General features: G+C 42.0%; 3 protein-coding genes across 4 annotated transcripts in view; all 3 read right to left on the bottom strand.

The window, feature by feature from the left end:
• Window positions 1–652, bottom strand: part of LOC131891189 (acyl-protein thioesterase 1-like) — a 2,458-nt gene extending 1,806 nt beyond the window's left edge. Inside the window, exons 1-2 of the mRNA XM_059240714.1 lie at window positions 340–652; window positions 2–237 (exon numbers count right to left, since the gene is read on the bottom strand). Of these exons, the coding sequence (XP_059096697.1) occupies window positions 2–237; window positions 340–520 (417 nt within the window). The 5' untranslated portion in view covers window positions 521–652. The remainder of the gene's footprint in view (window position 1; window positions 238–339) is intronic.
• A 1,457-nt stretch (window positions 653–2,109) lies between these two features.
• On the bottom strand, window positions 2,110–10,386 carry LOC131889934 (innexin inx2-like). The gene is made up of 7 exons (XM_059239164.1): window positions 10,229–10,386; window positions 9,903–10,144; window positions 9,765–9,843; window positions 9,489–9,702; window positions 9,066–9,422; window positions 2,417–2,591; window positions 2,110–2,347 (listed from the first exon to the last, which is right to left on the bottom strand). The coding sequence occupies exons 2-7, from the start codon at window positions 10,001–10,003 to the stop codon at window positions 2,164–2,166; spliced, it is 1,110 nt and encodes a 369-aa protein (XP_059095147.1). The 5' UTR covers window positions 10,004–10,144; window positions 10,229–10,386; the 3' UTR covers window positions 2,110–2,163.
• A 101-nt stretch (window positions 10,387–10,487) lies between these two features.
• LOC131889931 (innexin inx2-like) lies at window positions 10,488–18,882 on the bottom strand. Of its 2 annotated transcripts, XM_059239159.1 has the most exons (5): window positions 17,520–18,882; window positions 15,315–15,552; window positions 13,863–14,073; window positions 12,099–12,946; window positions 11,511–11,650 (listed from the first exon to the last, which is right to left on the bottom strand). In XM_059239159.1, the coding sequence occupies exons 1-4, from the start codon at window positions 17,697–17,699 to the stop codon at window positions 12,136–12,138; spliced, it is 1,440 nt and encodes a 479-aa protein (XP_059095142.1). In that variant the 5' UTR covers window positions 17,700–18,882; the 3' UTR covers window positions 11,511–11,650; window positions 12,099–12,135. The 2 variants fall into 2 exon arrangements, with proteins under 2 accessions (XP_059095143.1, XP_059095142.1); XM_059239160.1 differs by lacking the exon at window positions 12,099–12,946 and having other exon boundaries at window positions 10,488–11,650; window positions 17,520–18,401.

Below are 18,882 nucleotides of genomic sequence, written 5' to 3'. Positions count from 1 at the left end.
ATTTCTTGATGTCCCAAATTTCCCCTTCCATTGGATCGTGATCTTTGTTCATGTCGAACCAGGAATGCATACAAAGACCGTTAAATAGTCCCACGGGCATTTCACTTGCGGTCGGACAGAAAATGCGAATATTTTCGTCAGGAAAAAGAGCTCCCAAGCGTTTGGTCCACTTACCACCATTGTCACCCACGTCATGAAAAAATAAAATGGTCCCACTCGAAACCATCTTGGATCTCTCTAAAATTCAATCATGGAAAAGGTCAACGTTGACAATCCCACTTGCGTACAAGATAAATAAGGATAGCGTCTTAATGACACAACGAGGAGATCAGTACTCACCCCGAGACTTGGAGACAGCGCGGCCTTTGGCCTTCTTTTGACATTTCAAAAGGCAATTGTACATCATCCCCGGTGCAGATGGCTTCACACACTTGTTCAAGACTCGATAGACGCCACTCTGAAAGGCCTGAAATTCTGAGTCATCTCCACAGAAAAGGCAAATCTCGACAATCACTTTCATTGACAGAAGTCTTCATATTTAGTAGACACACAATGTGTGATTACAGACTACTCTTGTTCGGAACGCACAGGTACCCGAACAGCGCTTGGAAACAGACTAAATGTATTATGATGTTCATGTTCTTCAGTTTCAGTTTACAGCGTTTTGTACCGATTGAGACTGAATTCACCGAGCGTGACTTCCAATCCTGCGGTGAAGTTTGGTCAGATATTAGTCTCCACATATACAGGGTGTTTCAAAAGTACCGGAACAGTTAAATATGGTTATAACTTTGGCTTGGTTGGTCTGACAAAAGAGTGTTCAAGGAGCGAAAGATGTAGAAAGGGACACTTTAAAAAAGGTAGGAGTTTTATTCACAAAAAACTCCTTTAGCTTTAATTACAACCTTTAATCGCTTAGTGACGGAGGCACACGAGTCACGGATGACTTTTGGATCAAAATTGTCCCAAGCAGAAGTTAAGGCTTTCTTGAGGCTGTTGATGTTTGGGTGGTTTTTGGTCCCAACCTTTCTCTCCAGAATGGACTATATAGCGAAGTCCATGGGATTCACATCTGGGGAGGAAGGGGGCCACATATCTTTGTCCCAAAATCCGTTGAAGTTTTCCTTGCACCACGATTGAACCTTTTTTGCTGTGTGTGAAGGAGCTCCATCCTGTTGGAAGATATAGGACGACTCCCACGTCTGCTGGTCTACCCATGGTTTTACATTGGACTTCAATACGTCCAAGTAAATGTCCTGGTTTACCTTTACGCCCTCTGGGATGAAAATGAGAGGGGTCTTCCTCCCACAGGACGTCACCCCGGCCCAAACCATAACCCCGGCTGGTTTTTGGCGTCTAAAGACCGTCCGCTCATTAACTGGTATATCTTGGATGGTTTGAGCTAAAATGCGATCATTTTGGCTATTGTAGGCAGCTTCTACGACGAAAATCTTCTCGTCCGTCCAAATGACACTGGGACGCGTGACGGAGGTGAGGGCACTGAGCATTTTTCTTGATCGTTCAAGCCTCTTGTCCTTGGATGCGGCACTGAGAAGCTGTCTCTTCTGGAGACGGTAAGGGGTCATCTTGAGGTCATCCCGAACGATTCTCCACATGGAAGTGGCGTTGATTCCAACTTCTTGTGCCAATTTTCGGATCGATCTTCTGGGGTTTCGCGCGATTTTGGCTCTGGTGGCTTTGATTAGCCTGGGTGATCTAATTGACCTTGGTCGTCCGGTTTTAGACCTATTTTCGAAGCTATTTGTCTCCTCAAACCGTTTTATCGTTCGATGAACAGTGGTAGGCTTGACCTTCATGCTTTGGAGCTCTCGAGCTATCTGGCGAATGCTCAGTCCGTTTTGATGAAGCCGAATAATTGCTGACCTGGTCTCCATTTCTTCCCTTGGCTGATTACACTTTGGTCTGACAAAATTATGCTCGTTTTGAAACATCAAGCCAGGTGGTCAGACAATCACATGCACCTAAATTTGAGTTGGTGGGAAGTTTAAATCATGAGATACGAGGGATCCTAATAGGTGTTCCGGTACTTTTGAAATACCCTGTATAGTACTACGTCAGGTATTTCGTCGCAATAAGGGAAACGTACAGTTGTGAGTAATGTCATGTTTCTAAGTAAGTAGATCATGAGCGATAGATTCACAATTATTCTGGGTGTTCGTATTCATATCTCAGTCTGGTAGCATCCCAACTGAGTTCAATGAGGAATTTGTAGAAGAACCTTCGATTCAGATTCTTGCTCATCTGGTAGAGAACGAACCAATCCCCAAGTGAACAAGCGTGGATGTACTCTTCGATTCGGATTAGGTTGTCGTCGTCTTTGAAATACCTACGTAGAGATCAAAGTGACACAACTAGACAACGGTATAAAATTATGTTTTTATGTATGTTGACGTACCGGTACATTTTGAACTTGAGTAAATAATAGCGGACGTAAGTGCTTGTGCATTGTAATACTCGACCGGCAACACGGAAAAATGCAAGAATGGCTATGACGATAAACCAAAACCAGAGGATCAAATATACCTTGTCAATGATAATGTTCATCGCCAGGATGCATAAAGCAGACACTCCTAGAAAAGAAAATGCGAAAGAAAATTCGATTGATTTCAAATAAAACGAATACTCGAGATATGTCTCAGAACATTATTATCCTAGAACAAATACACACTTACATCGTGATTTCATATGCAAAAGGGGTGTATATTTAGTTTTTAAGTTGTCCCTGTCGTTCCAAAGATAAGTGAAAATGACAAATTGCTTGAGGGGCGAGATTCAGCTGTTTCCAGTGGAAATGAATTGTTTCATTTGCCATCACTAAAAGGCGAATTTGAACGTTCATCTTCTCCTCTTTCCGGAGATATCATAATCTAGATTAGTTTGTTATCGCTAAAGTTGTAAAACAAGTCCAAAATGGAATACTTTTTTCCTCCTTTTGTCTCTATGCATTGTATGCTTTGACGCTAAAAAGAAGGGCAAGATTTCTTTTTGTAAGAAGAAACTGCTTGAAAGGAGATTCTAGTTACAATATGCGTGATCAGATCTGAGAAAACACATGGATGCATCAATTTCATTGGGTCCTTTATGCAACACTTGTCTGATTACTTCACATCATACCTAGTGTGGACACTTGTACTTGTGGGCTTCCATATTTCTTGCAAACTGATTCAATGCAATATTAATTCAAGAAGTAATGTTCCTCTACCATTTGGTTGCATACATAAAACCAATTCAGTTGCTAAATATTTTTTCAAAATATTTTGTCATTTAGGAACATTTTTAAATATTCTGGTGCTTTATTCTAAATTTCCTGCTGTACCGTACATCCGTTAGGAACATTTTTAAATATTCTGGTGCTTTATTCTAAATTTCCCCGAAACTAACAATTTTGATTTCAAATACTCTTAAAAATGTACATTCTTATGTCAATGTTTTGCACCAAAGAAGATCCATGATGCATTTTGACATAATTATTGCATTTTAATGCTTAAAAGGGTCATTTGATTTCAACCTTTTAATGTTTGTACCACTCCAACGCCAAGGTACGGTCGATAGAGGAGTGTAGGTGAAAACTATACAGTGGTAAAAGTTCATTTTGAGTAATATAGGAGAAAGAAGGACAAAAACCCGCTGTGGGTAAGATGATTCAAAGCGTGAGGGCCAATTGGAAGTCTCGGATATCCTGTCGGAATAGCTTGATGGACTCTGATGGTCTCTGATGATCGTGATCTTAGTGGTAAGGTGTTTCAAGTAATGGCCGACCGAACTATAGAGAGAGTTTTCTCTAGGCTTAGACCGGGCTAAAGAAACCCAGAGCATCTGCGCTTGGGAGGCCCTGGTTTCTCGGGCACTCTTTTTTTTCAGGTTCTCACATTAGTCGCTCCAATTGACGTTCACGAGGCCAATTAGCAGCTTGAACGACCACAAAGGTTCAATCTTTATCCCACGGGCCGCCATGGAGTCACAACCAAAAACAATCTCTGACTTGGGAAATTCAGCCTTAGCTCCAGTGTTGCATTTTTAGTTTCAATCCTGATCCTAACTCTCTGAAAAGCTTTACTAATATGAAGTAGATAAAAATGTTTTTTTTTACTTGCTATTGTATTTAACCATATCTTGGCTATTCGGTAAGATGTTAGCAAAGCAAATGGAGGAGTAAAATAAGAAAACCAGTTCATTCAAAAGAAACTAGTTCATGTTTAGAACTCTATCATTCCAAGTAAATAGTCAGGTGACAAAATGTATCATGTTCCTGGAGATAACATTTCCAAAAGGGTTCACTAGAGCCGTCCTTGACTAGTCCTAAGAAATAATCATACGTAAAAGAGTCTAATTGGTTCATGGTATTTGAAATTTAGACCCTTGGGAGAAGGACATCTTTTAAGAAGTCGAGATAAGGGTTTAAGTCTAGCTTACAACAACAAATTTGACATTTTGAAGTATCTATATAAAAGTGCAAAAAAAATAATCCATTGAAGTTAAGCTCTTTGAGTCGAACCGTGTTACGTTACCTTTTATAATTTCGATAATGAAGCGGATCCTGACTTTTGCAAATGGACTTTTAAGGTTCCAATTCCATTTTGGTAAATTGAACTCATGTTTATTTACTCTATTGAGAAGTATCTAGAAAAAATGCAATAAAACCAGAACACGTGGAAGTTTTAGTTTGTCTATACTGCCTGTTATTCTTAGACTTTCGCCTGCTTTGACAATTTTCATGAGCCCTTTCTGATCTTAATATTTGCAATTCTTTACAACTCTAGTTATCACTCTGACCATTTTTTTGAGTGTATTATTGCTTCATTTAGCTTTCTTGAACATTCAAACTTTCACTTTTTATTCATTTTACAAGATAACTTGACGGATGACCAATAATGATTTATATCAATGGCTCCCCCATTTTTAGCATTTAGAAAGCGAGAGTTGCCTTATCAAAAAAAATCACAGAAATCTCCAAACATCGGAAGGAAAAGTGGAGTGGAGGCCTTACCAATTATTGAGAAAAATAGAACTATTTTTTCAGGATAATCAAGATGCGGCTGAATAATCGACTTGTACAGAATTAGCATCGTGATACTATCTCTGGACTTAAACGTACGATATATCCAACTTCGTGTTTGAAAAACTTTACCCCCCTTCAACTGGATATGCTTATCGAACTTTCCATTATTTTGGAGGACTACACCTGAATCTATCATAGATGAGACCTGCTCAATGTCTTTACCTTCATCATCTAATATTGGAGTGTCTAATGGCGTCGACCCAAAGGTCATTGAGCGGAATTTCATTCCATTCAAGGCCATGTTACTCTCAGCATCCCAGGAGTAGATTTGATCTAAGACCTCTATTAGACTAACAAAATTATGAACATTCCTACCCCAAACTAGTTTTGTATCATCAGCATAAGAAGAAACACTGACATTACTACTACTAAGCTTCTCAAGTGGAGCAATGAAGATGATGAAGAGGAGAGGACCCAAAATGGAGCCCTGAGGAACACCCGACTTGACATCATGTATGTCTCTCCGGGATTCCTCGGCCTTAACTACGTACTTATTTTTTTATCACAAACCTTGCCTTGGATCCGAATCTCATGGAGCCTTTTAACTAAAAGAGCATGATCTACCTTGTCAAAGGCCTTGGCATAATCAAGATAGACTACATCGACTGATTCATGACTCTCTCGCCCCTCAATAATACGTTCTATATGTTCAATCAGTTGGCCAACCGTTCCAAAATGTGCTCGGATCCCGTACTGGCTAGGAGGAAGGACTTCATGTCTACAAGAAATTCAACAAGTTTGAGCTTCGTGATTTTTTCAAACACTTCAATATTCGCAGTGAGAGAAATAGTAACTGGAGAGCGACTGATCTCCCCCTTTAAGAATTGGAACAACGTGAACTCACTTTAGTGAGGAGGGAAACTTGCTCTGATCCAAGATGCAACGCATCAAGTACGAGAAAACAGGCGCAGGAACCAGTGAGCATCTCATGAGAAACTGAGATGTCACACCATAAGAACCAGGAGAGCTGTGACTAAAAGTTCATCCAAATGCTCAATTTGACGAGCCTTGCCAGTCTCAACTGAGCCGTCATAGAACAATGCGCAGTTGCTCCTAAACTTTTTGGAGTTGAAAACACTAAAGAACTGATCTCCAAATATGTTGGCCATAGTCTCTGCATTGTCTATGGCTTCCCCATCGACCTCAAAAGGCCCTACAGGGTATTTCATCTCTCTCTTAGAGTTTGCATAATAGAAGAAAGCCTTCGAATTCGGCGTAACCTCCGGAACCACTCTACTTTCCTTCTTTAAATGATCTGTCTCTATGGAGGCCTTAATCCGATCTTGGATCAACTCCAACTTTCTTTGAAGACTAGACACAACTACTGGATTCAAATTGCTCTGGAGCCTTTTTGCTAGTTTCAATCTCTATTTGAACAATTGCTTCCTATCCTTTGGATTTTAAGACTGTGCCCTGCCTTGCGGAACACATTCAGGGATTTCATAGGGTGGAATAAACTTCCTCAAGAAGTTCATTTTTTGAACTTGAACTTATCCAGACCGACCTTTTTGGCCAGTCTTACTCTAGAGCACGACGGTTTTTGAGTACTGGTCGACCTTTTAATTGATAAATGGTCGAACTTCAAACCTTATGCAACCATATCTGAAACGCTCAAAAAAGCAGATTTTTGAAAATTAATCTGAGACTGTCCAAATGACATTTAGTTGAGCGGTCACTAAAAATTCCACAAAAATCAATGAAGTCGTAGAGAAGCTGCTTTTGATCAGTTTCAACAAAGTCTTCAAGAAACGACAAAATCGATAACATTCTTTGTTGTATGAATTGTCTTTAGAATTCAATTGAATGCGTAACTAAGTTTTTAAATGATGATAGTAAAAGACATTTTGAAAGAATACAATTTTAGTGTGCTTTAAATGACAATATATAGCATTTTCAGCTATTGTGAGACTATGCAAGAAAAAGAAAAATAATATTTCTTTTTTGTGATATTGAAAATCGATATTAAATCTTTGGGAAATTGAATTAACATATAACCGGGGCATTTTGGGGCTAAAAACGAAGAAATCATTAAATTCGGTGCAATTAAGTAACAGTCCAATAGATGATATTATGATTTTGATTCAAGAGCTAACTAAGTGTGCTACCAATTTGCATTGAGTAGGTTTTGGAAAATTTTAGTTTTTATTATGCTTTTAGGTATGTAAGTTTTTTATGTGGGCTAAAGTTCCATAAAGCAATAAAATCAAAATTGTTCTCCATAATTTTCTGACCCAGAAACACGCCAAGATGTGTTTGGTAATAAACAATAAGAAACTACCTCATACAAAAGTACTCCTTTACTCCTTGCAAACTTAAGAATTGTCATGTATGCCGGCAAAAATCCTAAGAAATGATGTTTATTTTTCTCATTCATTACGATTATCTGCCGCTTGATCTCATCAAAATTCTCCATGCACTAAATACAACTCTAAGCCTATTAATTTTTCTCCCATTCCTGAGCTCGGTTCGCATATCTAGTAAACAGAACAAATTAACACTTAAAATAGATGTTTTGCCCTGTTTTTCATGTTCTTTATATTTCTTTTCCTCGGTCCCTTCTTTTCATCATAATTCGAACCGATAAAATTTCTCTCAAGTCTTTCAATTTCATTTCGTATTTCTTCCAACTCACGTTATTATTGTGTTGCAGCTTGGTCTCCGTAACACTATCGACTATCTAGTATGTCCTCTTTAACTTGACCAGGAGCTGGTGAAAACTAGCCTTTGCTTACCCAGAACCTGAGGAATTATATACTCATAAAATTGTTGATATATTAAGATGTTAACTCAAAGATTAGATGCCGACATTATCCAATCGTGATCAGTGTTCCTGAAATGAATCTATCTATTTGAGTGGTTTCCGTTGAAGCATAAAAAACTAATTTCAATCGCCGATATCGGCTCACTTGAGATGGCCATTTAAATCATCTGGTCCGTATATAGTACTCTCTTCATCTAGCAATGCTACTTCGTAACAAGAAAAGTAGAGAGCACATTTCCCTTACCTTCTTGGAAGCTTTAATTTTTCGTATGCCGAAGTATTTCCGAGGTGTGTTTTTCTAGGTTTGTGTGCTTCCTTATTATTTGTTGTTCCCCTTTGAACTTCGACATTCCATTTTCTTCGTCGATTTGTTAGTCAAAAACTTTGGTGCATCCTTTTTTTGTTTTGCCCATTTTTTATGTTATCCTGTTTAATGTAACCAGATTCCCAATCAGTGTTTGTATGTGTCATGATAAGGAGAGTCTGGATCTATCCTTGTTTGTTATAAGATTATCCTTCCACTGACTTGCAAATATACAAACATTATCTAATAGAATTTTAGACTCAAGATGGTCCAAACAAATGACAAAAATAATAATATATAAACAAACCAAATGCTTTTATGGATATTCTCCAATGTCATCAAAAGTTGAGAAATCTAAGCACGCCTATCTCCGTACTTACAATGGCATTATATTTCTTGATGTATTTAACATAATGCTCTCCAAATTCAAATCACAAAATAAATTTAATACTTTGGGTGGGGAGGTAAAAATGTTCGCATCCCCATCCATATTCAATCGCTATTTCGAATGAGACTATCTGACAAACCTGTGCGTCAATCCAGATAAAAATTCTTCCTCATATGAAAAAAGGTTGTTATGGATAAAGATAGCTGTTTTTGTTGCTGTTATTATTCCCAAGGATATTGAAATCAAACTGATCGTCTGACCTAAATTGTTAAGCCCCACCCTCCTTTGCTTAAAAGTAATTATTTTTACCCTAAAATATGGGGACCAATTTTGATCCACAAGCTTAAATCCATAGCTATGGTTCTACCTGTCTAGATATACACTATATATTGCTATACATCTACATTTCTACATCTCAATACTCTACGTAATGACAAGACCGTGAATCGCTGTAAAGGTTCATCATTATTTGATATCACGGACGCCAGCAGTGGCAGAAATGTTCTTGCTTTAAAATGAGATTTACACCCACCTGTCTGTCTTCCGCCAGATCCATATTTCCAGTACGTGCAACTGACCACACGTGGGAACGCTTCACACATGGGATTAATCAAGCCACTGGCCGTTGTTTCCTCTGGAGGAAGTTGGTAAAATGCAAATACTTGATAGCCGTACGTGAGGAATTGGCCTTGCAGGAATGAGTTGGTAAGGAAGAAGAGACTGGTGACGATGAACAAGTTCAGGAATTCGCACAGGAAAAACACCAACGTGTAACGGTTGTACTTGTTCTGCAGATTGCGTCTGAATGTGTACAGAAGATTCGCAATCTGTTTTTCTTCATCTTCAACTATTCGACCAGTTTTTCCCTTAGCCAAAAACTTCATGAGACCTGAATGACGCATTCAAGATAAACAATTATTTCGTAGACATTTAACAGGATACTCTCTAGTCTCACCTCCCTCCATCATGAGCCAAAGAATACGAGGAATGTAACAGGAAATTGCTTGCATCATAAGAACAATAGGCACCCATTGGTAGTAACTATTGTACACGGGCATAACCTCCAGTTTTTTCCGGGCACAACTACCTTCAAAACTTGGAGGGATATTGAAAGTGCTGTACATCCAACAATATGCCTTTAAAACTTTCTCGCTCACGCCCCCTTGCGGCTAGAAGAAACGTCAGCTGTCGTGCGGTATTCATTCAATTCATGAAATGTGTGACTTCTTACCAGGTCACATGAGATGGGATCACCAAAAAACTGGTTGAATGTCACCAAGACCGAAGATCCGACCAACATTGACGCAGTCCTAAGTGGCAGCAAAGGGTAAATGGGAAATACAAACATTACCTAAGTAAACACTCTCACACTTGGTAGAATAGTTTGAACGTCCAGTTGTCGATACTCAGCTCATTTTTGCCCAGGAAAAATTGAGTGGCCGCTTGAATAGCGCCCAAAGTGTAAGCCATACTTGTCGGAACTTTAACCACTCACTGACAACGTGGAGCTGCCTTCCTTCCTTTTTCTTGATATTTCTCGACTTGTTATTATCGCAATCGACCAGCTTTCCATATGGGTCTGGGTACGTTTCTTTACTTAGGTGGGAATGGCTGAAAACGAACGAAAAACCCCTGATAAGACGAAAGCCCAGAGTTTGAGTGGGCAATTCCCTGTCCTTCACCCTGACTCCATACTTGTCTAGCAACTGCCTGTGTTTTTCATGTAAGAGAAAGCCAAGCTGTCGCTTTGAATCACCGAGCTTTCGGAAATCGGATAGTACGCTATGCTTAGAGTAGCTCATTGAAATCCAGGATTCAAGTGCTGACTTCGTCACAGGTGTTCCTTGTTCCAATCTCGTGAGTAAACACAGCCGCGTCCTAATTCAAGATTGTTGCGTGAGAGGATCGTAGTCACGCAACCTTTTAAAAAATTGGAAAGATGGATTGATTGTGGTTCAGAAACGCAAAAGTCGTTTTATTCCGTCTATTAGGGAAGACCAGACTAGTTCTGGATAGGATATGTACGTATAATGCTTCCCCATGTCAGGGATTGTTCATGAGTACGGTGGAATGGACCAACACAAAAAGTGATATTAACAACATCATGTGAGTAGGAACATTGAAAAAGATGGGCACTGGAGGCTCGGAACCCACCCATTGGAATTCAGATACGATTGGTGGAAGAAGCAAGGGAATCTTAGGGCTCGGTGAGCAAGTTGAACTGACGTAAGCGCAATATCACAGCCTAAAAAATTGGAAACCGTGGCGGGCATGGTGATCACTTTTGAGCTTATGGGTGAGGGGAAGCAGATTGAGGCCGCAACGGTCCTCAGCGATCATTTCTTCCGAGCTCGTTTCATGGCAGCGGCAGCCATCATGGCCGACTTATTGGCCGATTTGGCCTTCTTGCCCATCTTGATGAGCATCCGTTGCTTGCCAGTGAGACTGTTGCCTCCTCCGCTTGATGGTCCGGCCTCAAAGCTGGTGTCCAGTTCGTCATCAAACTTGGAGAGGAACGAGCTTGACGGCTTGACGGCTTCCTCTTCTTCGTCCTCGTCATCCTCTTCACTCTCCTCCCTGGGCGTGGACGATGAGTACTCTTTGAGCTTCTCAATGTCCTCGGGGGTCAGGTGGATAATGGGCTCATCCGGCTCGATGTTGGGATCGGGATCCACGGTCATGGCCAGTAGGGCCACGAACTCGCCGAAGAACCGACGATTCAAGTTCTTCCTCATCTGGTACAAAACAAACCAATCCCCTATTGAGCAGTGGAGCATGTAGTATCGAATGTGGCTCTTGTGAGCGTTGTATTTAAAGAAATGGTGCATTTTGATCTTCATGAGGAAAAGTCTGACATTGGCGGAGCACACCTGAGACCCTCGGGTCACAAGACGTATTATTCCTATGAATATGATGAAGTAGTCCCACAACCAGATCAACAAGAACACTTTGTCGTTGATCATGTTCAATCCCAGGACACACATGCCGTGACGGCTGTCTTTCCCACCGCCTAGTCCATAACGGGAGTAATAACATCCCACTTGTTTGGGAAAGATTTCGCACATGGGATCCACCACTCCCGCTAATCGCTGTTCTTCGTAGGGGAGACTGAAGTATCTGAAATGGAGAACGGACATCCGATTGTATTGTATGAGGGGACACTTTTCTTGTGGCTAGACTAGACTACCAAGGCTTGAAGAGCATTGAGCTACAATCAGAGAGAGGGATAAGGCACGCTTTTTGCGATCCAACTTAAGAGAGAGAGTGTGCCCAAATCCTGTCGATGTGTTCAGTGGTCACTTTTAGTGGCCCCCAATCATGACTGTGTCACGTGTTTCCGAGTCTGCGCATGGCAGAAAAACCAATGTATTTTTAGACAGTCCAGAGTCGTCCAAGCTCGTAAGTGGCAAAAATGGTCACTTGATTGGGTGAGAATTGGTGGCCGAAAAAAACTTTAAGGTTGTTTGATTAGTGGTGAGACTCCTAGTCTTGGAGGGAGTCTTACGAGTTTGCATGAAGCACAATTTAACTTGGATTCATTCATTCACCCAAATATACAACAAACCTTCATGTTTATTGATCATCCAGTTAAACAAAGGTCATTATTTCCTCCTGGCACGTTTCATGGCTGCAGCTGCCATCATTGCGCTTTTGTTGGCGGATTTCGCCTTTTTACCCATCTTTATGAGCATGCGTTGCTTGCCTGAGAGTCCACCACCTCCTCCTCCTCCCCCATCGCCGTCTGTGTCCAAGTCATCGCCAATATTCATGATGAAAGAGGACTTCTTACTGCCCCCGCTGTCGTCATCTGACCCATCGGTCGGATCATCATCCGAGGCATCACTGCCAGCGCCAGAGCGTTTGCGGCTCGAGCTATCATTGGAGGACGAATAGTCGCGGAGCTTTTCAATCTCCTCCGGCGACAAATGGATTTCCGGTTCCTCGGGCTCAATAGACGGGTCTGGATCGACGGTCATTGCCAAAAGAGCCAAGAACTCGGCGAAGAATCTCTTATTAAGGTTCTTGCTCATCTGGTACAAGACGAACCAGTCGCCGATGGAGCAATTGTGGATGTAGTGCATTATGTGGATGAGATGAGCGTTCTTCTTGAAGTATTTGGACATCTTCAACTTCATGAGAAAGAACCTGATCTTACTCGAGGAGATCTGCATGGTCCGAGTGGTGACTCGGACGATGCTCGTGATAATGAGGACGTAATGCCAAATCCAGATCAACAGGAACACCTTGTCGTTGATCATGTTGAGGCCGAGAATGCACATGCCGTGCCTACTGTCCAGGCCTCCCCCAAGGCCGAACCGGGAGTAGTAGCAGCCGACCTGCTTGGGAAAGAGCTCACACATGGGATCATAGGTGGAGGTGAGCTCGCGCTCCTCAGGGGGCAGACTGTAGTATCTGGAGATGAAGCATAGAAACAAAAACGGGTTGATAAGAAGCAACAGCAGCAGCCGCAGCCGTGGTTTGAAACATTGCAGGAAGTGCCCTTTGTGTGGCGGTGGTAAAGGGTTTTTGCAGCCTGAATTCTCTCTCTTGCTCTCACATTCTCGTTCACACCCAAAGCAATTGTGCCTCATGCAAATTCATCATGGATCACTGTCTCAAAACTTGATTCATTAGTGGACGACAAGTAGTAGTAGTCGTAGTAGGAGTAGAAGTAGTAGTAGTAGTAGTGGTATCAGAAGTGTACACGGCTTGAGTGTGACAGACATCGAGTGTTTTCTACAGAGCTCTGGCAACAAGACAAGAGTGGGACAGGTCCATAAGAGATTACAGAATGTGCTTAGGATCATCACGGGGGCGGAAACAGCTAAGGTGTGCGGAGGGCGGCGGGGGCATGGAATTCTCAAAGATCACACTGAAACGGAAGATTATTTGGTGGACGCTGACACAGTCATGAAGAAGGTCAAAGAGGAGAGTTAAGGTGCTTGCACCCAAACTAGATACAGATTCATCGTATACAAAAGCTCGAACTATTATAGCTCATGTCCCACCTTGAAGCTGCCTCACAATTGTTGAAACACAAATCACGTTAAATCAAATTTTGAAACAGCTTGGGCACGAAGGGAGAAATTGGGTTTTAGGCTGGCCGGTCCATGATGGTGGATTGGCCGAAGAGTGAGAGCGAGAATTAGCTTGGGGTCCAAGGCAATTCAATGGGTGGTGGTTTTTTACTTTGCTTCCGTTTCGATAAAACAATTCCAAAATCTACCAGCGTTGAAGGGGGGCCACGAACAGCGAACATTGGATAACATATACTACACATCTTTTATGAGTAAGATTAATGAACCATCCGTAAACAACAGTGGCCTACCTGTAGACGAGCAGTCCGTACGTAAGGAACTGCCCATTGAGGAACTTGTGAGTGGAATAGATCGACATGACGGCAATCACGAGATTCATGAATTCACAGGCGAAGAACCCGAAGGCGTATCTATTGAACTTGTTGTGAATATGCTCCTGAAATTGTCGAAGCATTCGACCCATCTTTTCGTCTGCGTCGTCTACAACTCTTCCAGTTGTACCTGAAAAAGTAATCATAATTGTATTGATAGTAAGAATGGTGGATTAAGATTGTTTTGGTGCTTTTTGAAAAAGTGGCAAAGACCTTCTTTAGCTTCATGTCCGATCGAACAGAACCACGCTCATTTCCTTCAAAATATTCTGTTTGAGGGAAGAAAGCAAATTGAGCGAGCGATGCACATTCTTGACGAAGATTCCTGGATAAGGTAAGCTATCTTTCAATTAAAACGAAGAACACTTCTCTTTCCGGAAGTTGACCCAAATTTAAGGTTGACTAAATGAAAGTTATGGGTTCCTTTGAGAAAACTTCAGATAGGTATCAACAGGCCACGGTTGAATAGGAATGAGATACTAATACGGGTTGTCATCCATCAATGTGGTGTCCATACATGTGAGCTATAGCCAACTCAAAGCTGTCTTTAAAAAAAAAGAACCTTGGACCTGGTCCAAAATCCGGGGAACAAAACATCCCGACCACGCGTATGAAGTGACTTGAACATAGTACATTGTGGATTTGTCCCCAGCCAATCATTCAAAAGTTGCATTCTAGTTATATGAATCAGGGAGCGATCTCGTTATCACGGACAAGTCTTAAATCATGCCTTCATTTGTTTGTACCGCACTCCACGGATCACGAGGACACTGATGAATTAGATAAGCTTCACTGAGAGCGAGTCAGCACAAATGGGCTCAGCTAAGATCGGTAAATGGAACTCATGAAATGAGTCCTTGAGAGAGGAACAGATTAAAATCGGAGGCATGATTGGGTTTGCTCCCTGCGTGGAAATTTGGGGACGGGTGTACTATCTTTTGAAAATGACTGGCTGACAAATTACGTTGTTGTTTTTTATTCTTCAGCATATTAACATGATTGAAACGCTTCCTGAACAATGAACTCGCTGAATCCACAACCCTTAGTCCCACTTTGTCCTTTCAGTGACAAACTCGACAATTTCACCACTTGCCATACCTAGAGAGTAACAGATTATCTTCCGTTGAGGCCGAAAATGGCTGAGACTACGAAAAGCCCAATTGTACTGCAATCTGATGCACACTACGTTTATCCTGTTTTCGTTTACATTATTGCTGAAATGACCTCTAGCTCTGTTTGGCGGACGATGACCCAACTTTCTACGAGTAAAGAGTGCATGGAGCCAAGTTCGGGAAACGTTTTCAAATGAAGTCCTTAGCAAGATTTAGAAATGCGGCATGCAGTGTGCACATGTGATATGTGTTGCCTTACCTTTGACGATGTAAGACATGAGTCCTCCCTCCAGCATTAGCCAAATACATCGAGGTATATAGAATAGAACTGCCTGCGATCCCAGGAATATGGAGACCCATTGGTAGTAGGAATTGTAGAGGCGAGACCCATCGTGTTCACGACGGGTACAGATGCCTTCGAAATTAGGTGGAATGTCGAAACTACTGTACATCCAGCAAAATGCATTTAACACATCGTCATCCACAGAGTCCTCAGCCTGGAATCATACGGAGAAAAAAAAATTACCTCAGAATTCATTATTGTCTTGAGCATGTCAATTTCCAGACAAGACTCCATTTAGCGTTTTTGTGATATCCAGCCGAGCTTTCAAACCAAATTACTTTGACAGTGACGGAGAAAGCTCACTAAATTTCTGGAGCAAGAAAAGCCGCTTAGGAAGTGTTCCATTTTGTTGTTATCTGTGTCATATTTGTAGTCTCATAGGATCTTGGAGACTCACGGGAACTTGACCCTTTGGATCGTTGAGGAAAAGTCTGTGCGATTGGGACTGCTAATCTTGTCCCACTCACCTAGTCAAGGTTGTGCCCAGTTCAAAGACATATAATAACTCGAACACAACAGGGCTCAGACATGTAGAAACATTACGTGACGAACAACTGAAACATTCTCCATGGTTAAAGTTCTGCATGAACGAAAGTATGAGCTCAAACAAACGAACTTGTACTTATTTCAACATTGAACTCATTCCTTAGAGGAAACGGCATGACTGACAAGATCTGGACAAAAGCGATTTTTCTAGAGATCCCAAAAAGCAGATGCCTAGCCTATTTTTAAGACCATCGAAACAAATCTTCAAAATGAATTCAATCCTATGTCCCATGGCTGCTTTAAAGGCCACAGATCATATCCCTGTCATCAATGGGCTAAGATGTTCCATTCAAATCATCATTTGGCGCTTCAATTCACGTCACTCACTGCAATGGTGAAGTCAATCGTCCCAGGGCTTTAAATCGGTTCCACAAAGAGTACTGTATTATTTTCCGGATTGCCTTTTCTCATTTGACTGCCTTCTGCTTCTTTTTGCCGTATGTTCTGAACATAAGGGACTGGCGAGCTTGTAATTGCCTCGTAAGAAGCTCGGTTTACTTGTGAGTAGTACAAAAGCCATTCCACCTTTACGAGCTTTCTTTTGGGTGTTTGTGCACACTTGCAAATGATCATGAAAGTCGTTTCAAACGTCCGGAATCTTGGAACAATTGGGAGGAGATCTCTCATATGTCACCTAAATCGCAATCAACACTAATTCAAGAGTGGGTGGAACTAACATTGGCTTAGTTACGAGCTGGTCAATTTACCACGAGACGCCTCTCTTTTACCTGGACACGTCACAAGGAAAGGAGTACAAATAACGTGAACTTGGACATGCTTTGAATTGAGGGCCGGTAGTGCAAGATATTCAGCCTTGACACCAGGACAGATTTATTTTTGACCGTCAAGATTTATTAATGCGGTTTCCATACATTCCCATGAATATTGACGGAGGAAGTGTCCAACTAATCACGTGGCAGAATCTTTAGCGCGTACTTAAGACAAATTTGCGGCTCGTATATTCCTTTATTCCCGCAAACTGCACAGGAAACGGGGAAAACAAACAGACCTTTAAAGTTGGACTCGATTTCGTCAGTAACCTGAGAAACAGGCAAAGAAATGCAAAAATATTGAGCCCCTCAGGATGAGATATTTGCTGAAGAAAGAGGTATGAGATGCTGTGCACGACCACTCCAAAGTCAGGCGCTGCATGGGCTTCAAAATATTGTTTGAAAGCTTCATATCTGAGAAAGATAGTGTTCATGGTGAAAATTTTATATTATAGTGAAACTAGAGCCTACTTTTTGTGCATTGAACCAATCACCAATCATTATTCGAAGGTCCGAAAGTTCTACCAAGGGCTGATGAAATCTGGACAATTCTCTGTGAACAATTTTCTCCAAACCCAACGGAGACCAAGATTTCTATTGGTTGATAACGATCAAGAGTGGAGAGACCTACGTACGCGTGGAGGTGAGTTAGAGGCTGTTATTTTATCCGCAAGTGGAGCTCTCCTACTTAGAACACATGGGCCAAGACAAATAAAGGAAGTGTTCCACCTGGCTTCGTCGGCGATTAAAAGACAGCCGCACAAGGACAATACAAAAACATGAGCGTTAGGAGGATCATCCTTACGGTTTCGCATTGGATGGGTTCACCGAAGAACTGACTGGTGGAGACGAGAACAGACGAGACGATGAACATGGTCACCGTCCATTTGTAGTAGAGTTTGAAGGTGAGATTGTCGATACTGATCTCCCCGACACCCAGGAAGATTTCAGTGGCGGTTTTAGCAATCCCAATGGCCGCAGCCATGGTGCCTCACTATCACCTGAACAATGACGTCACAACGCGGGGAGTGATGACGTCACAAGCACGAGCTTGCGGTCAGTGGGGCACGTCAGGGCTCAGGGGCGAGATCCCTCCCCTTCAAGGGGCGTTTCTAGACCGCCTCTGTCGACCCTGATTTCCTGCTCCAAGAGCGAATCCAAATGAAGTGAGTGATGATTCGGTTGGTCCGCTTGAAATTCATGATGATAAGGCTTTGCAGAAGGGATCCAAGTAACAAAGCATGGTCAACGTGATGAATCGGGGGCTGATTTTGATCTAATGGTTTCGGGGGGTCACTTAGCACCACAAGGAACACACAAAAGATGTCACTCTCCACATCAGAATTTGTTTTGGCCGTGTCGCATTTCTCTAATCCAGCACTTTGTCCTCCTCTTCTACAACTACTATTACTACTATTTTGGCCTCGGAATCGTTATTTTCAGCGGCAACAAGGGAAAGCACTAGCGAGACCTCGGGCCCCTTGGCCACAAATCAGGACGACGAGCACGAGGAATTGCCCGTCTTGTCGCGGTGGTCACCAACTCAATTCTCCGATTGTTCTCCCAGCCCGCAAACGACTCTCGCTGGACACTATTTAAGCCAGGAGACAGTTCCTTGAACGCAGGGGAAGGCTTTCAAGAGTACTTCGGAATTTATTATTTGCTAGATAGCGACTTCTTGAGATGATTGCGACGACTGCTCTGGCAAAGTTGGGCACAATGAGGCATCGTGGACCGAGGCGGCTGCCTTGAGACGCTCCTTGGGATAATAACCTAACTTCGAAGATTCAACAGCGTCTTGAAGATAGAGCAATGGGTGACTTGACTTTACTGATCTGCCGTCTAAGCATTTTCGTGAACTGAGAGGTTAAGACCCTGCTCCTATCCTTTGCTTTCGTCTCGGCTTCGCAGTCTTCTGAGCCTTGTCCACATGCTTCCCTAGCATCCAGAACTTCTCCATGCTCTTTGCTTTCGTGCTGCAAGCTTGCGGTGCTCTCATTTCCCTCCCAGATGGCTTTGTCTTCCACAAGATGATGATGATGAAAGAAGCTCTTGAACCCATGATGAAACTCCGTCATGACTTCTTATTACTCATGATGTCGTATGCCGTGTAGGACCTTCCAATGAAATTTCCTGGCAACTGAAAACGTTGCAGAAATTCACGTCGA

Source organism: Tigriopus californicus, chromosome 11, assembly GCF_007210705.1.
Source record: "Tigriopus californicus strain San Diego chromosome 11, Tcal_SD_v2.1, whole genome shotgun sequence".
Classification (NCBI taxonomy): domain Eukaryota; kingdom Metazoa; phylum Arthropoda; class Copepoda; order Harpacticoida; family Harpacticidae; genus Tigriopus; species Tigriopus californicus.
The sequence above is the reverse complement of the archived record's forward strand: the minus strand, read 5'-3'. Positions and strand labels throughout refer to the sequence as shown.